At 46.6% G+C, this 20,000-nt stretch overlaps 1 protein-coding gene across 2 annotated transcripts in view; it reads left to right on the forward strand.

Annotated features, from left to right (window-relative positions):
- The window catches only part of tmem91 (transmembrane protein 91), a 44,901-nt gene that overhangs the window by 9,467 nt on the left and 15,434 nt on the right, over nucleotides 1–20,000 (forward strand). For both annotated transcript variants that reach the window (XM_082956509.1, XM_082956510.1), the window contains exon 2: nucleotides 1,831–4,426. In XM_082956509.1, the coding sequence (XP_082812635.1) occupies nucleotides 3,971–4,426 (456 nt within the window). In that variant the 5' untranslated portion in view covers nucleotides 1,831–3,970. The remainder of the gene's footprint in view (nucleotides 1–1,830; nucleotides 4,427–20,000) is intronic.

Raw genomic sequence — 20,000 nt, forward strand, 5'->3', positions numbered from 1 at the left:
GTGTGTCCTGGCGTTGTGATGATGAGACAGCAGATTCCTGAGAGCCTTACACACACACACACACACACACACACACACACACACACACACACACACACACACACACACACACACACACACACACACACACACACACACACACACACACACACACCTATTCTCCTAAACCATGTCACTAGGGCTCAGAGTTATTCCCCTAAACCATGTCACTAGGGCCCAGAGTTATTCCCCTAAACTATGTCACTAGGGCCCAGAGTTATTCCCCTAAACCACGTCACTAGGGCCCAGAGTTATTCCCCTAAACCATGTCACTAGGGCCCAGAGTTATTCCCCTAAACCCCCAGAGTTATTCCCCTAAACCATGTCAATAGGGCCCAGAGTTATTCTCCTAAACCCCCAGAGTTATTCCCCTAAACCATGGCACTAGGGCCCAGAGTTATTCTCCTAAACCATGTCACTAGGGCTCAGAGTTATTCCCCTCAACCATGTCACTAGGGCCCAGAGTTATTCACCTAAACCATGTCACTAGGGCCCAGAGTTATTCCCCTAAACCATGTCACTAAGGCCCAGAGTTATTCTCCTAAACCATATCACTAGGGCCCCGAGTTATTCCCCTAAACCATGTCACTAGGGCCCAGAGTTATTCCCCTAAACCATGTCACTAGGGCCTAGAGTTATTCCCCTAAACCATGTCACTAGGGCCTAGAGTTATTCCCCTAAACCATGTCACTAGGGCCCAGAGTTATTCCCCTAAACCATGTCACTAGGGCCTAGAGTTATTCCCCTAAACCATGTCACTAGGGCCTAGAGTTATTCCCCTAAACCATGTCACTAGGGCCTAGAGTTATTCCCCTAACTTAACGTGTGTCTGTGGAGTAATTCAGCAGTTTGAGATACTGAGCACTGTCTGGCCCTGTAGTTTGGGTCTGTCCTTCCTGGAGACCCCCTTTTTCTCCCCAATTGGTAGTTACAGTCTTGTCCCATCGCTGCAACTCCCCTACGGACTCGGGAGTGGCGAAGGTCGAGAGCCGTGCGTCCTCCGAAACACGACCCTGCCAAGCCTTATTGCTTCTTGACACACTGCACACCAATGTGTCGGTGGAAACACCGTCAAGCTGGCGACCAAAATCAACTTGTTGGCTCCAAAACGAGCTGTTAGAGTACGATGGTACAAGGAAATCGCTCCCAGCCAAACCCTCCTTTAACCCGGACGACCCTGGGCCAATTCTGCACCACTTCATGGGTCTCCCAGTCACGGCCGGCTCTGACACAGCCTGGGATCGAACCCAGGTCTGACGTGCCACCTCTAGCACTAGCAACACAGTGCCTCAGACCGCTGCGCCACTCAGGAGGCCCATTCTGCAGGATCCCTGAGGGCTATTTGGAGTGGCTCTTCGGTCCTGATTTTCCGGCGCATATCGCTGTCGATTACATTACTCACAGGCTGCTGTTGAAATAGAACGAGGCTACCTTTTCACTAACCTAACGTAGTTAGGGGTAAAAGAAACGCTTGAGAGGAGTCTCTACAATTTTTTCTTTTTCAGAGGAAATTGAAAATTAGGTTGAAAATACTGTATCCTTGTAGACCGTAAACATCTGGTCTTTAACACTGACAGCACCTGGCCACATAGCATCATGGCATCTCTCCGACTCACTCCCTTAAAAATTACACTGTGACACTGTTAGACATTAGGGTACGAGCCTGTTTGGCACCACCAAACCCATTCACAGAACACAGTGTGCTCTTAACACAAAGTGTTAGAAATTGAGGAGGCTAAAATTTTCTAAAATGTCTGACCTTGTTCTCTTTTTTTGGGGGGGGGGGGGCAGAGCTGCAGCTGCACCTCGTCGGCAGAGGACTATCGACTACCCCACCAAAACGACTGGCCGGCCGACCGACCGACCGAGCGATCAACTCCTTCCCTTTGGTTTTACTGAATGGGACCCTGGTCACCGAGGAGCAGCGACGTGGCAGACTGGAGAATTTAAAATACGTGTCCCCATCAGGAGTACTCCTGTTCCTACATGCGTAGCTGTGCCCGAGCTGCGAGCTACGAAACACACAGACAATAAATCAATAGCAGGGACTTCAGATTCCTACATTACCACCGTGGCTGGCCACGCTGCAACAACAGCAGAGATACAGACGGGAACTTGCTGACCAGGGTCTAACCACCACAGCCCAGGAGGACAGCCCTGGAGAACAGCCCAGGAGGACAGCCCTGGAGAACAGCCCTGGAGGACAGCCCTGGAGGACAGCCCAGGAGGACAGCCCTGGAGGACAGCCCTGGAGGACAGCCCAGGAGGACAGCCCAGGAGGACAGCCCTAGTTCTGGACCGTCTCAAACCGTCAACACAAGACAGTGGTGTCCCGAGGGCAGAGGACTGGTCGTGGTCCCTCTGGTCCCATTTGGAGCTACAATACACCGGAATGCAGCTAAAAACAAAAAAAAAGCCCACAATGACAGCTTGAAAATACTTATTTTATAATTATTTTCTCTCTCCGCTTCTTTCTAGACCTTCAAGTCCGTATCTTTTCATTCATCCAGGTTTTTACACAGGCAGAAAATAACATATGTATAAGCCTCCACAGCATTGTCCATGATGACGCTTTGTGAGGATTAAGTCTTGATGTTTGACAGTTATAGGGAAATGGAATTCAGGCTTTAAAACCCTGTCCCAATATTTCCCATGTCCTCTGTCGCTATATTAATCAAGGTAGTCCATGTTCAGAGTGTTATACGAGACAAAGCAACAATAGCATATTCATGACACACTCTATCAGAATAACACACTCTATCATGTGAGAGGAGAGACAGGGGCCCCAGCCGTAATCCACCGGCCCCTGGAACAAATCATATCTGACCTGTGAAGAGAAAAAGAGAAGAGAAGACCTTCAACACCACAGAACCCAACAGAACAGAACCCAACACAACAGAACCCAACAGAACAGAACCCAACACCACAGAACCCAACCCAACAGAACCCAACACCACAGAACCCAACCCAACAGAACCCAACACCACAGAACCCAACCCAACAGAACCCAACAGAACAGAACCCAACACAACAGAACCCAACACCACAGAACCCAACACAACAGAACCCAACACCACAGAACCCAACACAACAGAACACAACACAACAGAACACAACAGAACCCAACACAACAGAACCCAACAGAACAGAACCCAACAGAACAGAACCCAACACAACAGAACCCAACAGAACAGAACCCAACACAACAGAACCCAACACAGCAGAACCCAACACCACAGAACCCAACACAACAGAACCCAACACAACACAACACAACAGAACACAACAGAACCCAACACAACAGAACCCAACAGAACAGAACCCAACAGAACAGAACCCAACACCACAGAACCCAACACAACAGAACCCAACACCACAGAACCCAACACAACAGAACCCAACACCACAGAACCCAACACCACAGAACCCAACACAACAGAACCCAACACCACAGAACCCAACACCACAGAACCCAACACAACAGAACCCAACACAACAGAACCCAACACAACAGAACCCAACAGAACAGAACACAACAACAGAACCCAACACAACAGAACCCAAGACAACAGAACCCAACACAACAGAACCCAACAGAACAGAACCCAACACAGAGAAGAGGTCTGGGGACTAAGGATGCCATCATGATTTGTGCTTCTCTCTATCGGTTTGAGAACAAGGTCTGTAATAAGAGAAGCGTTGAAACTAATCGGATTGAACATGGATTACCAGCGTGCTCCTAAAACCAGCGAGGCAGCGGCAGTTTTCTCTTAAATCCAAAAGAACACTTTTCAGGGACGCCTTCTCTGCAAGATCGATTTCCAGACCACTGATTGGTTGATGTGGTGGCTTCCCTCCAGGCCAGGCCATCGGCTGCGTTAGCTATCTACCGGAACAGATCAGAGAGAGAGAGAGAGAGAGAGAAAGAGGGATGGAGAGTCTGGATGAACTAGAGCACCCTCTCCTAGGAAGGGAAAGCCCCAAGGCAGATCCCCGAGGCCTGGGTACTACCTGCACAACTAACCTCCAGTTCAACGGTGTCCTGATGAGGTGTGAGGAAGATAAGACACTACCGCTGGGCTGGAGGGTTTATTGCGGAGGGGCAGGAGAACCAGGACCAGGGGAGATCGGGCACCAGCAGGTCCAACAGCAGCTGTTAGATCCTTGCTCTCTCCCCAGCACTCTGGAGACCCTGTACCCACCGGCACCTCTCTGGGGCCACCCTGATGCCGTGGCCCTGGGGAACAAGGACTATCTGGAGACCACGTTTGTGGACATCTACCCCGAGTCACCGCTGGAGAGGAAACTGTTTGCAGAGAGCCAACAGGACCTTCACTCCGTCTTCTACAGCCTAGAGGACGAAGACGAACTGCTGCCCAACTACGAGGTGAGAAAGGATCCCATTGTAGCACAGTCAGTAGGGCATGGTGCTTGCAATGCAAAGGGTTGTGGGTTCGATTCCTGCTGGGGCCCCTCCCATACATAAAATATGCATGAAAGTCCCTTTGGATAAAATATGTCTTCTAAATACTATATTACTCTACAAAAATATAAATCAATATGTTGGTTTCATGAGCAGAAATAAAAAATAGCTGAGATGTTACTTCTCCAAAATATTGTGAACAAATTTGTTTACATCACTGTTAGTGAGCATTTCTCCTTTACCAAGAGAACCCATCCACCTGATAAGTGTGGCATATCAAGAAGCTGATTAAACAACATGATCATTACACAGGTGCACCTTGTGCTGGGGGGGGGGACAGTAAAAGGCCACTCTAAAATGTGCAGTTTTATCACACAATACAATGCCACGGATTTGTTTACGTTTTGAGGGTGCATGCAATTGACATGCTGACTGCAGGAATGTCCACCAGGGCTGTTGCCAGATAATTGAATGTTAATTTCTCTACCATAAGCCACCTCCAACATCATTTTAGAGAATTTGACGGTAAATCCAACCAGCCTCACAACCGCAGACCACGTGTAACCACCCCATCCCAGGACCTCCACATCCGGCTTCTTCTGAGACCAGCCTCACGCACAACCGGGACAAACTGTCAGAAACAGTCTCAGGGAAGCTCATCTGTCAGCTCGTCGTCCTCACCAGAGTCTTGACCTGACTACAGATTGGCTTCGTAACTGATTTCTGGCACTCTGGAGAAGTGTGCTCTTCACGGATGAATCGCGGTTTCAACTGTACCGGGCAGATGGCAGAGAGAATAAAACAGAAAAAGACAGTACACGTCCTGGTAATCCGTCTGGCCCCGCGGCTTGTATGATGTTGTGTGGGCGAACGGTTTGCTGATGTCAAAATTGTGAAAAAATCAAATCAAATCAAAGTAGCTAGGCTATGTACAGTAGAGAGGCTATATACAGTAGAGAGGCTATATACAGTAGAGGCTATATACAGTAGAGAGGCTATATACAGTAGAGAGGCTATATACAGCAGAGAGGCTATATACAGTAGAGAGGCTATATACAGTAGAGAGGTTATATACAGTAGCGAGGCTATATACAGTAGAGTGGCTATATACAGTAGAGAGGCTACATACAGGCACCGGTTAGTCGGGCTGATTGAGGTAGTATGTACATGAATGTATAGTTAAAGTGACTATGCATATATGATATACAGAGAGTAGCAGCAGCGTAAAAGATGGGTTGGGGGGGCAATGCAAATAGTCTGGGTAGTCATTTAATGACCTGTTCTGGAGTCTTATGACTTGCTTGTAAAAGCTGTTGAGAAGCCTTTTGGACCTAGACTTGGCATACCGGTACCGCTTGCCATGCGGTAGTAGAGAGAACAGTCTATGACTGGGGTGGCTGGGATCTTTGACAATTTTTAGGGCCTTCCTCTGACACCGCCTGGTATAGAGGTCCTGGATGGCAGGAAGCTTGGCCCCGGTGATGTACTCGGCTGTTCGCACTACCCTCTGTAGTGCCTTGCGGTCGGAGACCGAGCAGTTGCCGTACCAGGCAGTGATGCAACCAGTCAGAATGCTCTCGATGTTGCAGCTGTAGAACCTTTTGAGGATCTGAGGACCCATGCCAAATCTTTTTAGTTTCCTGAGGGGGAATAGGCTTTGTCGTGCTTTCTTCACGACTGTCTTGGTGTGTTTGGACCGTTCTAGTTTGTTGTTGATATGGACACCAAGGAACTTGAAGCTCTCAACCTGCTCCACTACAGCCCCGTCGATGAGAATGGGGGCGTGCTCGGTCCTCCTTTTCCTGTAGTCCACAATCATCTCCTTTGTCTTGATCACGTTGAGGGAGAGGTTGTTATTCTGGCACCACACGGCCAGGTCTCTGACCTCCTCCCTATAGGCTGTCTCGATGTTGATCAGGCCTACCACTGTTGTGTCATCTGCAAACTTAATGATGGTGTTGGAGTCGTGCCTGGCCGTGCAGTCATGGGTGAACAGGGAGTACAGGAGGGGACTAAGCATGCACCCCTGAGGGGCTCCAGTGTTGAGGATCAGCGTGGCAGATGTGTTGCTACCTACCCTCACCACCTGGGGGCGGCCCGTCAGGAAGTCCAGGATCCAGTTGCAGAGGGAGGTGTTTAGTCCCAGGGTCCTTAGCTTAGTGTTGAGCTTTGAGGGCACTATGGTGTTGAACGCTGAGCTGTAGTCAATGAATAGCATTCTCACACAGGTGTTCCTTTTGTCCAGGTGGGAAAGGGCAGTGTGGAGTGCAATAGAGACTGCATCATCTGTGGATCTGTTTGGGCGGTATGCAAATTGGAGTGGGTCTAGGGTTCCTGGGATAATGGTGTTCATGTGAGACATTACCAGCCTTTCGAAGCACTTCATGGCTACGGACATGAGTGCTACGGGTCTGTAGTCATTTAGGCAGGTTGCCTTCTTGTTCTTGGGCACAGAGACTATGGTGGTCTGCTTGAAACATGTTGGTGTTACAGACTCATTCAGGGACATGTTGAAAATGTCAGTGAAGACACCTGCCAGTTGGTCAGCACATGCTCGCAGTACACGTCCTGGTAATCCGTCTGGCCCCGCGGCCTTGTGAAAGTTGACCTGTTTAAAGGTCTAACTCATGTCGGCTACGGAGAGCGTGATCACACAGTCGTCTGGAACAGCTGATACTCTCATGCATGCCTCAGTGTTATTTGCCTCGAAGCGAGCATAGAAGTGGGTTAGCTCGTCTGGTAGGCTCGTGTCACTGGGCAGCTTGCGACTGTGCTTCCCTTTGTAGTCTGTAATAGTTTGCAAGCCCTGCCACATAAGACGAGCGTCGGAGCCGGTGTAGTATGATTCAATCTTAGCCCTGTATTGGCGCTTTGCCTGTTTGATGGTTCGTCGGAGGGCATAGCAGGATTTCTTATAAGCTTCCGGGTTAGAGTCCCACACCTTGAAAGCGGCAGCTCTACCCTTTAGCTCAGTGCGAATGTTGCCTGTAATCCGTTGCTTCTGGTTAGGGTATGTACGTACAGTCACTGTGGGGACGACGTCCTCAATGCACTTATTGATAAAGCCAGTGACTGATGTGATGTACTCCTCAATGCCATCGGAAGAATCCCGGAACATGTTCCAGTCTGTAGCAAAACAGTCCTGTAGTTTAGCATCTGATTCATCTGACCACTTTTTTATAGACCGAGTCACTGGTAGTTCCTGCTTTAATTTTAGCTTGTAAGCAGGAATCAGGAGGATAGAATTGTGGTCAGATTTACCAAATGGAGGGCGAGGGAGAGCTTTGTACGCGTCTCTGTGTGTGGAGTACAGGTGATCTAGAATTTTTTGCCCTCTGGTTGCACATTTAACATGTTGATATAAATTAGGTAAGACTGATTTAAGTTTCCCTGCATTAAAGTCTCCGGCCACTAGGAGCGCCGCCTCTGGGTGAGCGGTTTCCTGTTTGCTTATTTCCTTATACAGCTGACTGAGTGCGGTCTTAGTGCCAGCATCCGTCTGTGGTGGTAAATAAACAGACACGAAAAGTATGGATGAAAACTCTCTTGGTAAATAGTGTGATCTGCAGCTTATCATAAGATACTACTTAAGGCGAGCAAATTCTAGAGACTTCCTTAGATTTCGTGCACCAGCTGTTGTTTACAAATATGCACAGACCGCCCCCCCTCGTCTTACCAGAGTGTGCTGTTCTATCTAGCAGGTCCCGCCATATCATCATTCAGCCACGATTCCGTGAAACATAAGATCTTACAGTTTTTGATGTCCCGTTGGGAGGATATACCTCGTCTAGTTTATTGATTGCACGTTGGCGAGTAATATTGACGGTAACGGCACTCGCCGTCGGCGGATCCTTACGAGGCACCCTTCTCTGTGTCCTCTATACCTGCGTCTCTTTCTCCTGCCAATGACGGGGATGTTGGCCTTGTCGGGTGTTCGAAGTACATCCTGTGCGTCCTGCTTGTTGAAGAAAACATCTTTGTCTAATCCGAGGTGAGTGATCGCTGTCCTGATATCCAGAAGCTGTTTTTTTGCCGTAATATACGGTGGCAGAAACATTATGTACAAAATAAGTTACAAATAACGCGGGGGAAAAAACACATAATAGCATAATTGAGAACAGAGTGCACCATGCTGGCGGTGGGGTTATGGTATAGGCAGGAATAAGCTACGGACAACGAACACAATTGTATTCTATCGATGGCAGTTTGAACGCACAGAGATACTGTGATCAGATCCTGAGGCCCGTTGTCGTGCCATTCATCTGCCGCCATCACCTCATGTTTCAGCATGATAATGCACAGCCCCATGTCACAAGGATCTGTACATAATTCCTGGAAGCTGAAAATGTCCCAGATCTTCCATGGCCTGCTTACTCCCCAGACATGTCACCCATTGAGCATGTTTGGGATGCTCTGGATCGACGTGTAGGACAGCGTGTTCCAGTTCCTGACAATAAACCAGCAACTTTGCACAGCCATTGAAGAGGAGTGGGACAACAATCCACAGGTCATAATCAACAGCCTGATCAACTCTATGTGAAGGAGATGTGTCATGAGGCAAATGGTGGTCACACCAGATACTGACTGGCTTTCTGATCGACGCCCCTACCTTTTTATTAAGGTATCTGTGATCAACAGATGCATATTTGTATTCCCAGTCATATGAAATCCATAGATTAGGCCATAATTTATATTTATTTCAATTGAAACTGTAACTCAGTTAAAATCTTTGAAATTGTTGCATGTTGCGTTTATATTTTTTTTTTTTTGGGGGGGGGGGGTTCAGTGTATATTAGAAGTACAGTCTCTCATTGCTGGGACATCCAGTTTGGATCGGTATATGTTGCAAGGCATTGGCGTGTTGTCTAGACAGTACAGTAGACAGTACTGTCATATTCGTCGTATGTGAATGCTCATCTTCTTATTTATTAAACAAAAAAACAAAAAACAAAACACTTATTCAAAACAAACGACGAAAACAGTCCCGTGCACAGACTATACTAAGGAAACACTACCCACCAAACACCAACACAAAAACACCCCTACTAAATAGGACCTTCAATTAGAGTCAACGATGGAACAGCTGCCTCCAATTGAAGGTCAAGCCAAGAAACTAAACATAGAAATAGAAGAACTAGAAAGAACATAGAAATATACTAACATAGAACATTAACCAAAAAAAATAAAATAAACGAAACACATAAAACAAACACACCCTCTGCCACGCCCTGACCAAACTACAATAACAAATAACCCCTTTTACTGGTCAGGACGTGACAGGGGGTGTTTGTTTTATGTGTCGGTACACACAGAGTGCTGACAATAGATCCAGGAGACAGAACAGCGCAAAACACTTTATTTAAACCAATGATTTATGTTTACGTTAGATGACTGACAGGGAGGCTCTTTTATAGCTTCCAAAATATATATATATTTTTTTTTACAAAGGTGTGGGAGTGTCAAGATGTAGGCGCGGTGGCTTCAGAACAATGTATCTCTCATTTTACATTTACATTTACGTCATTTAGCAGACGCTCTTATCCGGAGCGACTTACAAGTTGGTGCATTCACCTTATGATATCCAGTGGAACAACCACTTTACAATAGTACATCTATATCTTTTAGGGGGGGGGGGGGGGGGGGGTTAGAAGGATTACTTTATCCTATCCTAGGTATTCCTTAAAGAGGTGGGGTTTCAGGTGTCTCCGGAAGGTGGTGATTGACTCCGCTGTCCTGGCGTCGTGAGGGAGCTTGTTCCACCATAGGGGTGCCAGAGCAGCGAACAGTTTTGACTGGGCTCCTGATGATGTAGTCCACTGTAATTGATGCATAACTAACTACATAGTTATAGCGCTTTAATATAGCTGATGAGGGACACAGAGGTGAACCATGTCAGGTCATACCATCTCTTGATTTCCCTGACATCTCTAACTGAATTCTTCCACTACTTTATATTCGCTACATTCTTCAGTTTAAGACTGCCATCGTTGAAGTCGTTTGTGGTGACGTCAAAATGAGGGTTGTTGTACAAAACAAAAGTATTCAACAATTGGATAATTTCTAACAAATCAGAGTATCAATGTAAGCACATCAATGGGTTGCTCCTGTCAGTTTGGATTACCTATACATCGGAAGGATTTTTCATAAAGTATTTAAGTGTAAAAATCACTCCAAAGGAAATGTTTCCAAACACACTGTGAAGGAAGGAAGGAAGGAAGGAAGGAAGGAAGGAAGGAAGGCAGGCAGGCAGGCAGGCAGGCAGGCAGGCAGGCAGGCAGGCAGGCAGGCAGGCAGGCAGGCAGGCAGGCAGGCAGGCAGGCAGGCAGGCAGACAGACAGACAGGGGAAGAGGGCAGAACAGAACAGAAGGGTTGTGAGAATGTTGTAGCCTGGCCTGGCGATGACTTCAACAGTACAGTAGAGAGAGAGAGTCAGAAACACAGCAGTACTGTAGAGAGGTAGATACAGAGCAGTACTGTAGAGAGGTAGATACAGAGCAGTACTGTAGAGAGGTAGATACAGAGCAGTACTGTAGAGGTAGATACAGAGCAGTACTGTAGAGAGGTAGATACAGAGGAGTACTGTAGAGGTAGATACAGAGCAGTACTGTAGAGAGGTAGATATAGAGCAGTACTGTAGAGAGGTAGATACAGAGCAGTACTGTAGAGAGGTAGATACAGAGCAGTACTGTAGAGAGGTAGATACAGAGCAGTACTGTAGAGGTAGATACAGAGCAGTACTGTAGAGAGGTAGATACAGAGGAGTACTGTAGAGAGGTAGATACAGAGCAGTACTGTAGAGGTAGATACAGAGCAGTACTGTAGAGGTAGATATAGAGCAGTACTGTAGAGAGGTAGATACAGAGCAGTACTGTAGAGAGGTAGATACAGAGCAGTACTGTAGAGGTAGATACAGAGCAGTACTGTAGAGAGACAGATACAGAGCAGTACTGTAGAGAGGTAGATACAGAGCAGTACTGTAGAGGTAGATACAGAGAAGTACTGTAGAGGTAGATACAGAGCAGTACTGTAGAGAGGAAGATACAGAGCAGTACTGTAGAGAGGTAGATATATTCTCGCTTTGACTAATCCTTTATAAACACATCTTACATCCTGTCCATAACCCTCTGTATATTTTATGTTTCCTACTCAGAAAAATTGACGTCTTAGCTTGTCCCAAAATAACATTTCACATTTGACATTTTGCTTTTCTGTTGCTTACTATATTGAAACGGCAAAATAAAAACAGTGTTATTGAAAATCTCCCCTTAAGCTGTAAACAAAGGCTCCAGTATTTCGAAAAGAGGCTTTATCCTGTCACACTCCATAAAACAGTGAAAATGTTTCATTTTATATTACTAAAAAGGACATCCATCTCCAACATCTAAGATACAAAAGTAATTACTTTAATGATGCCATGCAAAACCCTCCATTGCATATCACCAGTGCCCTTTACTACCGGTGGCTTGTACAGTGCTCTCCATGCTGGCTTTACCTTGTCATCAAGGCCCGGTTTTACCCTCCAAGGAGTGTCTTTTCTATTTTTCAAAACCCTGATACACCCCCTATATAAGTCTTTCCCATTCACCTCATACAAACCCACCTCGTCCAAACCCATCTCTTCCAAACCCATCTCTTCCAAACCCATCTCTTCCAAACCCACCTCGTCCAAACCCACCTCGTCCAAACCCACCTCGTCCAAACCCACCTCTTCCAAACCCATCTCATCCAAACCCATCTCTTCCAAACCCATCTCTTCCAAACCCACCTCGTCCAAACCCACCTCGTCCAAACCCACCTCGTCCAAACCCACCTCTTCCAAACCCATCTCATCCAAACCCATCTCTTCCAAACCCATCTCATCCAAACCCATCTCTTCCAAACCCACCTCGTCCAAACCCACCTCGTCCAAACCCACCTCTTCCAAACCCATCTCATCCAAACCCATCTCTTCCAAACCCACCTCGTCCAAACCCATCTCTTCCAAACCCACCTCGTCCAAACCCACCTCTTCCAAACCCATCTCTTCCAAACCCACCTCGTCCAAACCCACCTCATCCAAACCCACCTCTTCCAAACCCATCTCTTCCAAACCCACCTCATCCAAACCCATCTCTTCCAAACCCACCTCGTCCAAACCCACCTCTTCCAAACCCATCTCTTCCAAACCCACCTCGTCCAAACCCACCTCATCCAAACCCACCTCGTCCAAACCCACCTCTTCCAACCCTCTCAAATCCAGTAATAACGCCTTTCTTTCTGACTCTGGGATATTGGGTTTAATCCCTAGTGTTGGAAATGGGACATTTTCATCTTGTACCTTCTCCTTGTGATTTTTAAGCATACCCCACTCTTCTACTGACAGATCCTTCCTGCAGCTTCCCAGCAGTTGTCCAACCAATCGTTTCCGACCTCAACCCCAAATGTTCAGCCACCCATCCTCCATCCATTAAGGTGGGCCCAGTCATGTCCATTAACTGTATTAGAGCGATGATTTCGCCCTTCAGCAGAATCTTGGAGAAGTGTGGAACAGCTTCAGTTGTACAATCCAGTCTTGCCCCATAATACACCAGAGGTTCCTCCAGCAGCCAATGCACTGGCTCAGCCTTAGTTCGTCTGGACACCTTCATTATGCGCCAAACCCTAAGAAGGCCTCTGTAAAACGGAGGTATTCCATCCCTAGAGATCTGGCTACTATCAACCAAAAATAAAGTCGTCTTTTATCCTAATCCCCCAACCTTCTGTAATATAAGACCTGCCACCCCTCTCCAAACCACATTTTTCGGTCCGTAAAGCAACCTTTGAATAAACTGGAACCAGAAAGCAGTAAGATGTACAAGACCTTGTCCCCACTCCTCTTTTGACAAATACAAAACACCCTGATGTGTTTCACCTGTCTTTGTGATTGTCCCCCCCCCACCCCCCCCCCCCCAATCAGGTGTCACCCATCTTCCCCATTATCCCCTGTGTATTTATACCCGTGTTCTCTGTTTGTCTGTTGCCAGTTCGTCTTGTTTGTTTGAGTCAACCAGCGTTTTGTGTCTCAGCTCCTGCTGGTTTTGACCGTTGCATGTCCTGACTCCGAGCCCGCCTGCCTGACCACTCTGCCTGCCCCTTGACCCTGAGCCTGCCTGCCGTCCGGTACCGTTGCCCCACCTCTGGTTTACTGACCCCTGCCTGCCTTGATCTGTCTATTACCTGCCCCTGTTGGAACATTAAACTATTGTTTATTTTACATGGTCTGTGTCTGGGTCTTACCTTACCTTTGTGGAACCCGATTATATTTATCCCCAAAAGAAATCTACAATAATTACATTTTTAGTCATTTAGCAGACGCTCTTATCCAGAGCGACTTACAGTAGTGAATGCATACATTTTTTTCGTACTGGCCCCCCGTGGGAATCGAACCCACAACCCTGGCGCTGCACACACCATGCTGGCGTTGCAAACACCATGCTCTACCAACTGAGCCACAGGGAAGGCAATCACCTGTATCTTAGCTAGAAGGCCGGATGGTGTCTCTAATCATGACAACCAATGCCACAGTGCAGAGGTACTATTAACAATAACGGTGCGCCCCCTATATGACATACGAAGACCAACGCCATCTCCTCATCCTCCCTTCCACCATTTCAAGAACCACATTAAAAAAAAAAATTCTCCCATTGTACCCTCATCCCCGAGGTACACTCCAATATACTTAAAACCTCCCTTTCACCATTCCAGCCTCTTGGAAAAGCCATGATCTCTCCAGACCATTCCCCCATAAACCGATCAACCATGAGACTCAAACTATCCACCTCTGCTTGATTTTTCACTAAAAATAACTACATCATCAGCAATAGGCTGAGAGAGGAACAGGAGGAATATCCCCTGAAAGGTATTTAGTAGCGGCTCTATAGCGATGGCATAAAACATTCCTGACAACGAACACCCCTGCCTAATACCTCTACACGCTTTTAAAAAGGTGCACTCAAGCCACCGTTAACTTTCAGTACACTTTCAATGTCACCATATATCACCCAGATCATGGCAATATAAAACCAGAGCTGAACCCAAACGCCTCAAAAGTGCATCGTAGGTATTGATGTTCAACTCTGTCAAATGCCTTTTCCTGATCAATTGAAATGAGACCAGCATCCAAACCCAACAGCCACGTCCAAAACATCCAGAATCAGGGAAATGTTATCCGCCTATCTGCCTGTTATCCGCCTATCTGCCTGTTATCCGCCTATCTGCCTGTTATCCGCCTATCTACCTGTTATCCGCCTATCTGCCTGTTATCCGCCTATCTGCCTGTTATCCGCCTATCTGCCTGTTATCCGCCTATCTGCCTGTTATCCCCTATCTGCCTGTTATCCCCTATCTGCCTGTTATCCCCTATCTGCCTGTTATCCGCCTATCTGCCTGTTATCCCCTATCTGCCTATTATCCGCCTATCTGCCTGTTATCCGCCTATCTGCCTGTTATCCGCCTATCTGCCTGTTATCCGCCTATCTGCCTGTTATCCCCTATCTGCCTGTTATCCGCCTATCTGCCTGTTATCCCCTATCTGCCTGTTATCCCCTATCTGCCTGTTATCCCCTATCTGCCTGTTATCCCCTTATCTGCCTGTTATCCGCCTATCTGCCTGTTATCCGCCTATCTGCCTGTTATCCGCCTATCTGCCTGTTATCCGCCTATCTGCCTGTTATCCCCTATCTGCCTGTTATCCCCTTATCTGCCTGTTATCCGCCTATCTGCCTGTTATCCGCCTATCTGCCTGTTATCCGCCTATCTGCCTGTTATCCGCCTATCTGCCTGTTATCCCCTTATCTGCCTGTTATCCGCCTATCTGCCTGTTATCCGCCTATCTGCCTGTTATCCCCTATCTGCCTGTTATCCGCCTATCTGCCTGTTATCCCCTATCTGCCTGTTATCCCCTATCTGCCTGTTATCCCCTATCTGCCTGTTATCCCCTTATCTGCCTGTTATCCGCCTATCTGCCTGTTATCCGCCTATCTGCCTGTTATCCGCCTATCTGCCTGTTATCCGCCTATCTGCCTGTTATCCCCTATCTGCCTGTTATCCCCTTATCTGCCTGTTATCCGCCTATCTGCCTGTTATCCGCCTATCTGCCTGTTATCCGCCTATCTGCCTGTTATCCGCCTATCTGCCTGTTATCCCCTTATCTGCCTGTTATCCGCCTATCTGCCTGTTATCCGCCTATCTGCCTGTTATCCCCTATCTGCCTGTTATCCGCCTATCTGCCTGTTATCCCCTATCTGCCTGTTATCCCCTATCTGCCTGTTATCCCCTATCTGCCTGTTATCCCCTATCTGCCTGTTATCCCCTTATCTGCCTGTTATCCGCCTATCTGCCTGTTATCCGCCTATCTGCCTGTTATCCCCTATCTGCCTGTTATCCGCCTATCTGCCTGTTATCCCCTATCTGCCTGTTATTCCCTATCTGCCTGTTATCCGCCTATCTGCCTGTTATCCCCTATCTGCCTGTTATCCCCTTATCTGCCTGTTATCTGCCTATCTGCCTGTTATCCGCCTATCTGCCTGTTATCCCCTATCTGCCTGTTATCCGCCTATCTGCCTGTTATCCCCTATCTGCCTGTTATCTCCTATCTGCCTGTTATCGCCTATCTGCCTGTTATCCCCTATCTGCCTGTTATCCGCCTATCTGCCTGTTATCCGCCTATCTGCCTGTTATCTCCTATCTGCCTGTTATCCCCTATCTGCCTGTTATCCGCCTATCTGCCTGTTATCCGCCTATCTGCCTGTTATCCGCCTATCTGCCTGTTATCCCCTATCTGCCTGTTATCCGCCTATCTGCCTGTTATCCCCTATCTGCCTGTTATCCCCTATCTGCCTGTTATCCCCTATCTGCCTGTTATCCCCTATCTGCCTGTTATCCCCTTATCTGCCTGTTATCCGCCTATCTGCCTGTTATCCGCCTATCTGCCTGTTATCCCCTATCTGCCTGTTATCCGCCTATCTGCCTGTTATCCCCTATCTGCCTGTTATCCCCTATCTGCCTGTTATCCCCTATCTGCCTGTTATCCCCTATCTGCCTGTTATCCCCTTATCTGCCTGTTATCCGCCTATCTGCCTGTTATCCGCCTATCTGCCTGTATGATTTGCCCCATCACTTCCCTCAGCCTGGTGGACAAAGCCTTTGACAGGATCTTATAATCAGTGCACAATAAGGCCACCAGCCTCCAGTTCTTCACCTCCCTAGAGTCACCCTTTTTTTGGCAGAAGGGTGAGGACAGCTTATCGCTAGTAACCCTCCGGTCAAACTCTTGTTAACTACTGCTAGCCAATCCTCTTCCGACATGGCCCGAAGAAAAACCGAAGGAAAATGTAGACGAGGCCATCCATTTCAGAGATTCCCTGAAACGTACTTCTTACCAATGCCCCATGACCTCTATCCTGTGGTCTCAACCAATGTCAGGAGTTCCTCTATCTCAGGCTTTAGGGCGGTCATTGATCTGGTGATATCTCTGGTGACATTCATTGTGTATTGATTACAGAATTGTTGAATCTGGATTTCCCCTATATCCCACCACTGTTGAAGGTGATGCAAAAATGTCTTCTTCAGACCTCCACCTCTCCCAGAGAAAACTAAAACATTTCCTGAAGTGAGCATCATTCAATAAAGTCATATTGAAATGCCAGTATGCACTTGTGAGTTTTACAGCGTTAATGTACACCACCTCTGTTTTTATTCATTTCACCTTTATTTAACCAGGTAACCTGGCCAAGATAAAGCAAAGCAGTGCGACAGAAACAGCACAGAGTTACACATGGAATAAACAAGCCTACAGTTAATAACACAATAGAGAAAAAAGAAAGTCTATATACAGTGTGTGCAAATGGCGTGAGGAGGTAAGGCAATAAATAGGCCATAGTAGCGAAGTAATTACAATTTAGCAGATTAACACCGGAGTGATAAATGAGCAGATGATGATGAGCAGATGATGATGTGCAAGTAGAAATACTGGTGTGCAAAAGAGCAGTAAAGTAAATAAAAACAATATGGGAATGAGGTAGGTAGTTGGATGGGCTATTTACAGATGGACTGTGTACAGCTGCAGCGATCGGTTAGCTGCTCAGATAGCTGATGCTTAAAGTTAGTGAGGGAAATATAAGTCTCCAGCTTCAGTGATTTTTGCAATTCGTTCCAGTCATTGGCAGCAGAGAACTGGAAGGAAAGGCGGCCAATGGAAGAATTGGCTTTGGGGATGACCAGTGAGATATACCTGCTGGAGCGCGTGCTACGGGTGGGTGTTGTTATCGTGACCAGTGAGCTGAGATAAGGCAGAGCTTTACCTAGCAGAGACTTATAGATGTCACATCCTGACCATGGTAAGCTGTTATTTTCTATGGTAGAGTAGGTCAGGGCATGACAGGGGGGTTTATTCTATGTTTTCTATGTCTATGTTGTTAGGTTCTAGTTTGGCTATTTCTATGTTGGTTTGTTTGGGATGATCTCCAATTAGAGGCAGCTGGTCCTCGTTGTCTCTAATTGGAGATCATACTTAAGTAGGTTTTTTTTTTTTTTTCACCTGGGTTTGTGTGGATCTTGTTTTTGCACAGCTCTGTAAAGCCTGCAGAACGTGACGTTCGGGTTTCTTTGTTTATTGTTTTTTGTATAGTGTTCTGAGTATAATAATAAATATTTATCATGAGCACTCAACACCTTGGTCTACTCCTTACGACGATCGTTACAACCTGGAGCCAGTGGATCTGGATACGAATAGGTCGCAGTGTTACTAAACAATGATCAGAAAAAATCCCACTTGATTTATATACCTGATGCTCAAAACAATCAAACCTAATGACCTCTAGATGGGTCCATGTGTACTGTCTCGTGGCTCCATGTTGGCCCTGCCAAATATCACACAGTTCATGTGTTACAATAAAGCGTTTTTTAAAATTTATTTATTTTTTAAGTCCTTTAGGCTATATGAAGTTCTTTGTGGTTTCTACCTAAATCACTGACTGTGCAGTTAAAATCCCCAGCAATAAATGAATCATCCTCAGCGTTACATTTCTCAATGGTATTTGATAATGTCTCTCTAAAAAAAAAAACATATCCCTCTAAACTGCTACTGAATATACATTTATTAAACACATAGTGATGTTTTCGTACCTCGCTTTAACTTTTAATAACCTTTTAATAACCTCCCATCAACCACCTCCCCAACCTCATATGACAAAGTCAAAAACCCTTTTGAGAAACAGGATGGCCACACCCCCACTTTTTGAGCTTTTATTTTGTTTAAATTTTAAACATCTCTCGCTCCGTTTACGTTTAAAGAACAAATCTTAAAACTGCTCATGGCTGGGGGGGGGGGGGGGGAAACCACAGAGGAAGAGACAGAAAACACATCTCTTTACAGAGTTACAACTGAACTTTTTTTTCCATTTCCTTTGGAGTTTAAATCACGCGTCTCGTCGACAACTTTCTTGAGTCTAGCGATTTCAGGACTTGTCAAACCTCCCCCTGTTGTTATTTATTTTTATTTTTTTTACATCGAAACCTTCAATAAACCAATCACTTTCAGGAAGAAAAAAAAAAAAATCTGTTACATTATAATCCTGCATATATTTCTTCCGTTTTATCTAATTGTCATATTCGAAGTATGTAGGTGACAGGGAAGTCAGGCGCAGGAGAAACCAAGTTGGTTAAATATGGAGAATTTAATTAAAAACAAAACTCCAAAACCAAAATACAAAATAAAAATGGGTAAAGGATACCCGTCGCACACCGATACACAAACCCACGTAACATAACATACAAACAATCACCGACAAGGACATGAGGGGAAACAGAGGGTTAAATACATAACATGTAATTGATGGGATTGGAACCAGGTGTGTAGGAAGACAAGACAAAACAAATGGAAAATGAAAAACTGATCAATGATGGCTAGAAGACCGGTGACGTCGACCGCCGAGCACCGCCGGAACAAGGAGGGGCATCGACTTCGGTAGAAGTCGCGACACTGTTTCAGAAATTAACGTACCTTCTCAATCCCATACCTCCCTTCCACCCCATTTCTCTCTCTTCTATTTTGTTGTGACGCGTCAGATGACTCACTCTTGCTATCCTGGAGGAAAACTCCACCATCTCTACAACCTGTTTATCCTCAACTGATTTATCAAGAACACAGCTGCTTCATTTTCCATAGTTTTTTTTTTTCCAGACCTGGACCCTGACAGACCTGGACCCTGACAGACCTGGACCCTGACAGACCTGGACCCTGACAGACCTGGACCCTGACAGACCTGGACCCTGACAGACCTGGACCCTGACAGACCTGGGCCCTGACAGACCTGGACCCTGACAGACCTGGACCCTGACAGACCTGGACCCTGACAGACCTGGACCCTGACAGACCTGGACCCTGACAGACCTGGGCCCTGACAGACCTGGGCCCTGACAGACCTGGGCCCTCACAGTAAATCTCAGTACGACAAAAATAATGGTGTTCCAAAAAAGTCCAGTTACCAGGACCATGAATACAAATTCCACCTAGACACC

Source organism: Salmo salar, chromosome 09 (assembly GCF_965601325.2).
Source record: "Salmo salar chromosome 09, fSalSal1, whole genome shotgun sequence".
Lineage (NCBI taxonomy): Eukaryota > Metazoa > Chordata > Actinopteri > Salmoniformes > Salmonidae > Salmo > Salmo salar.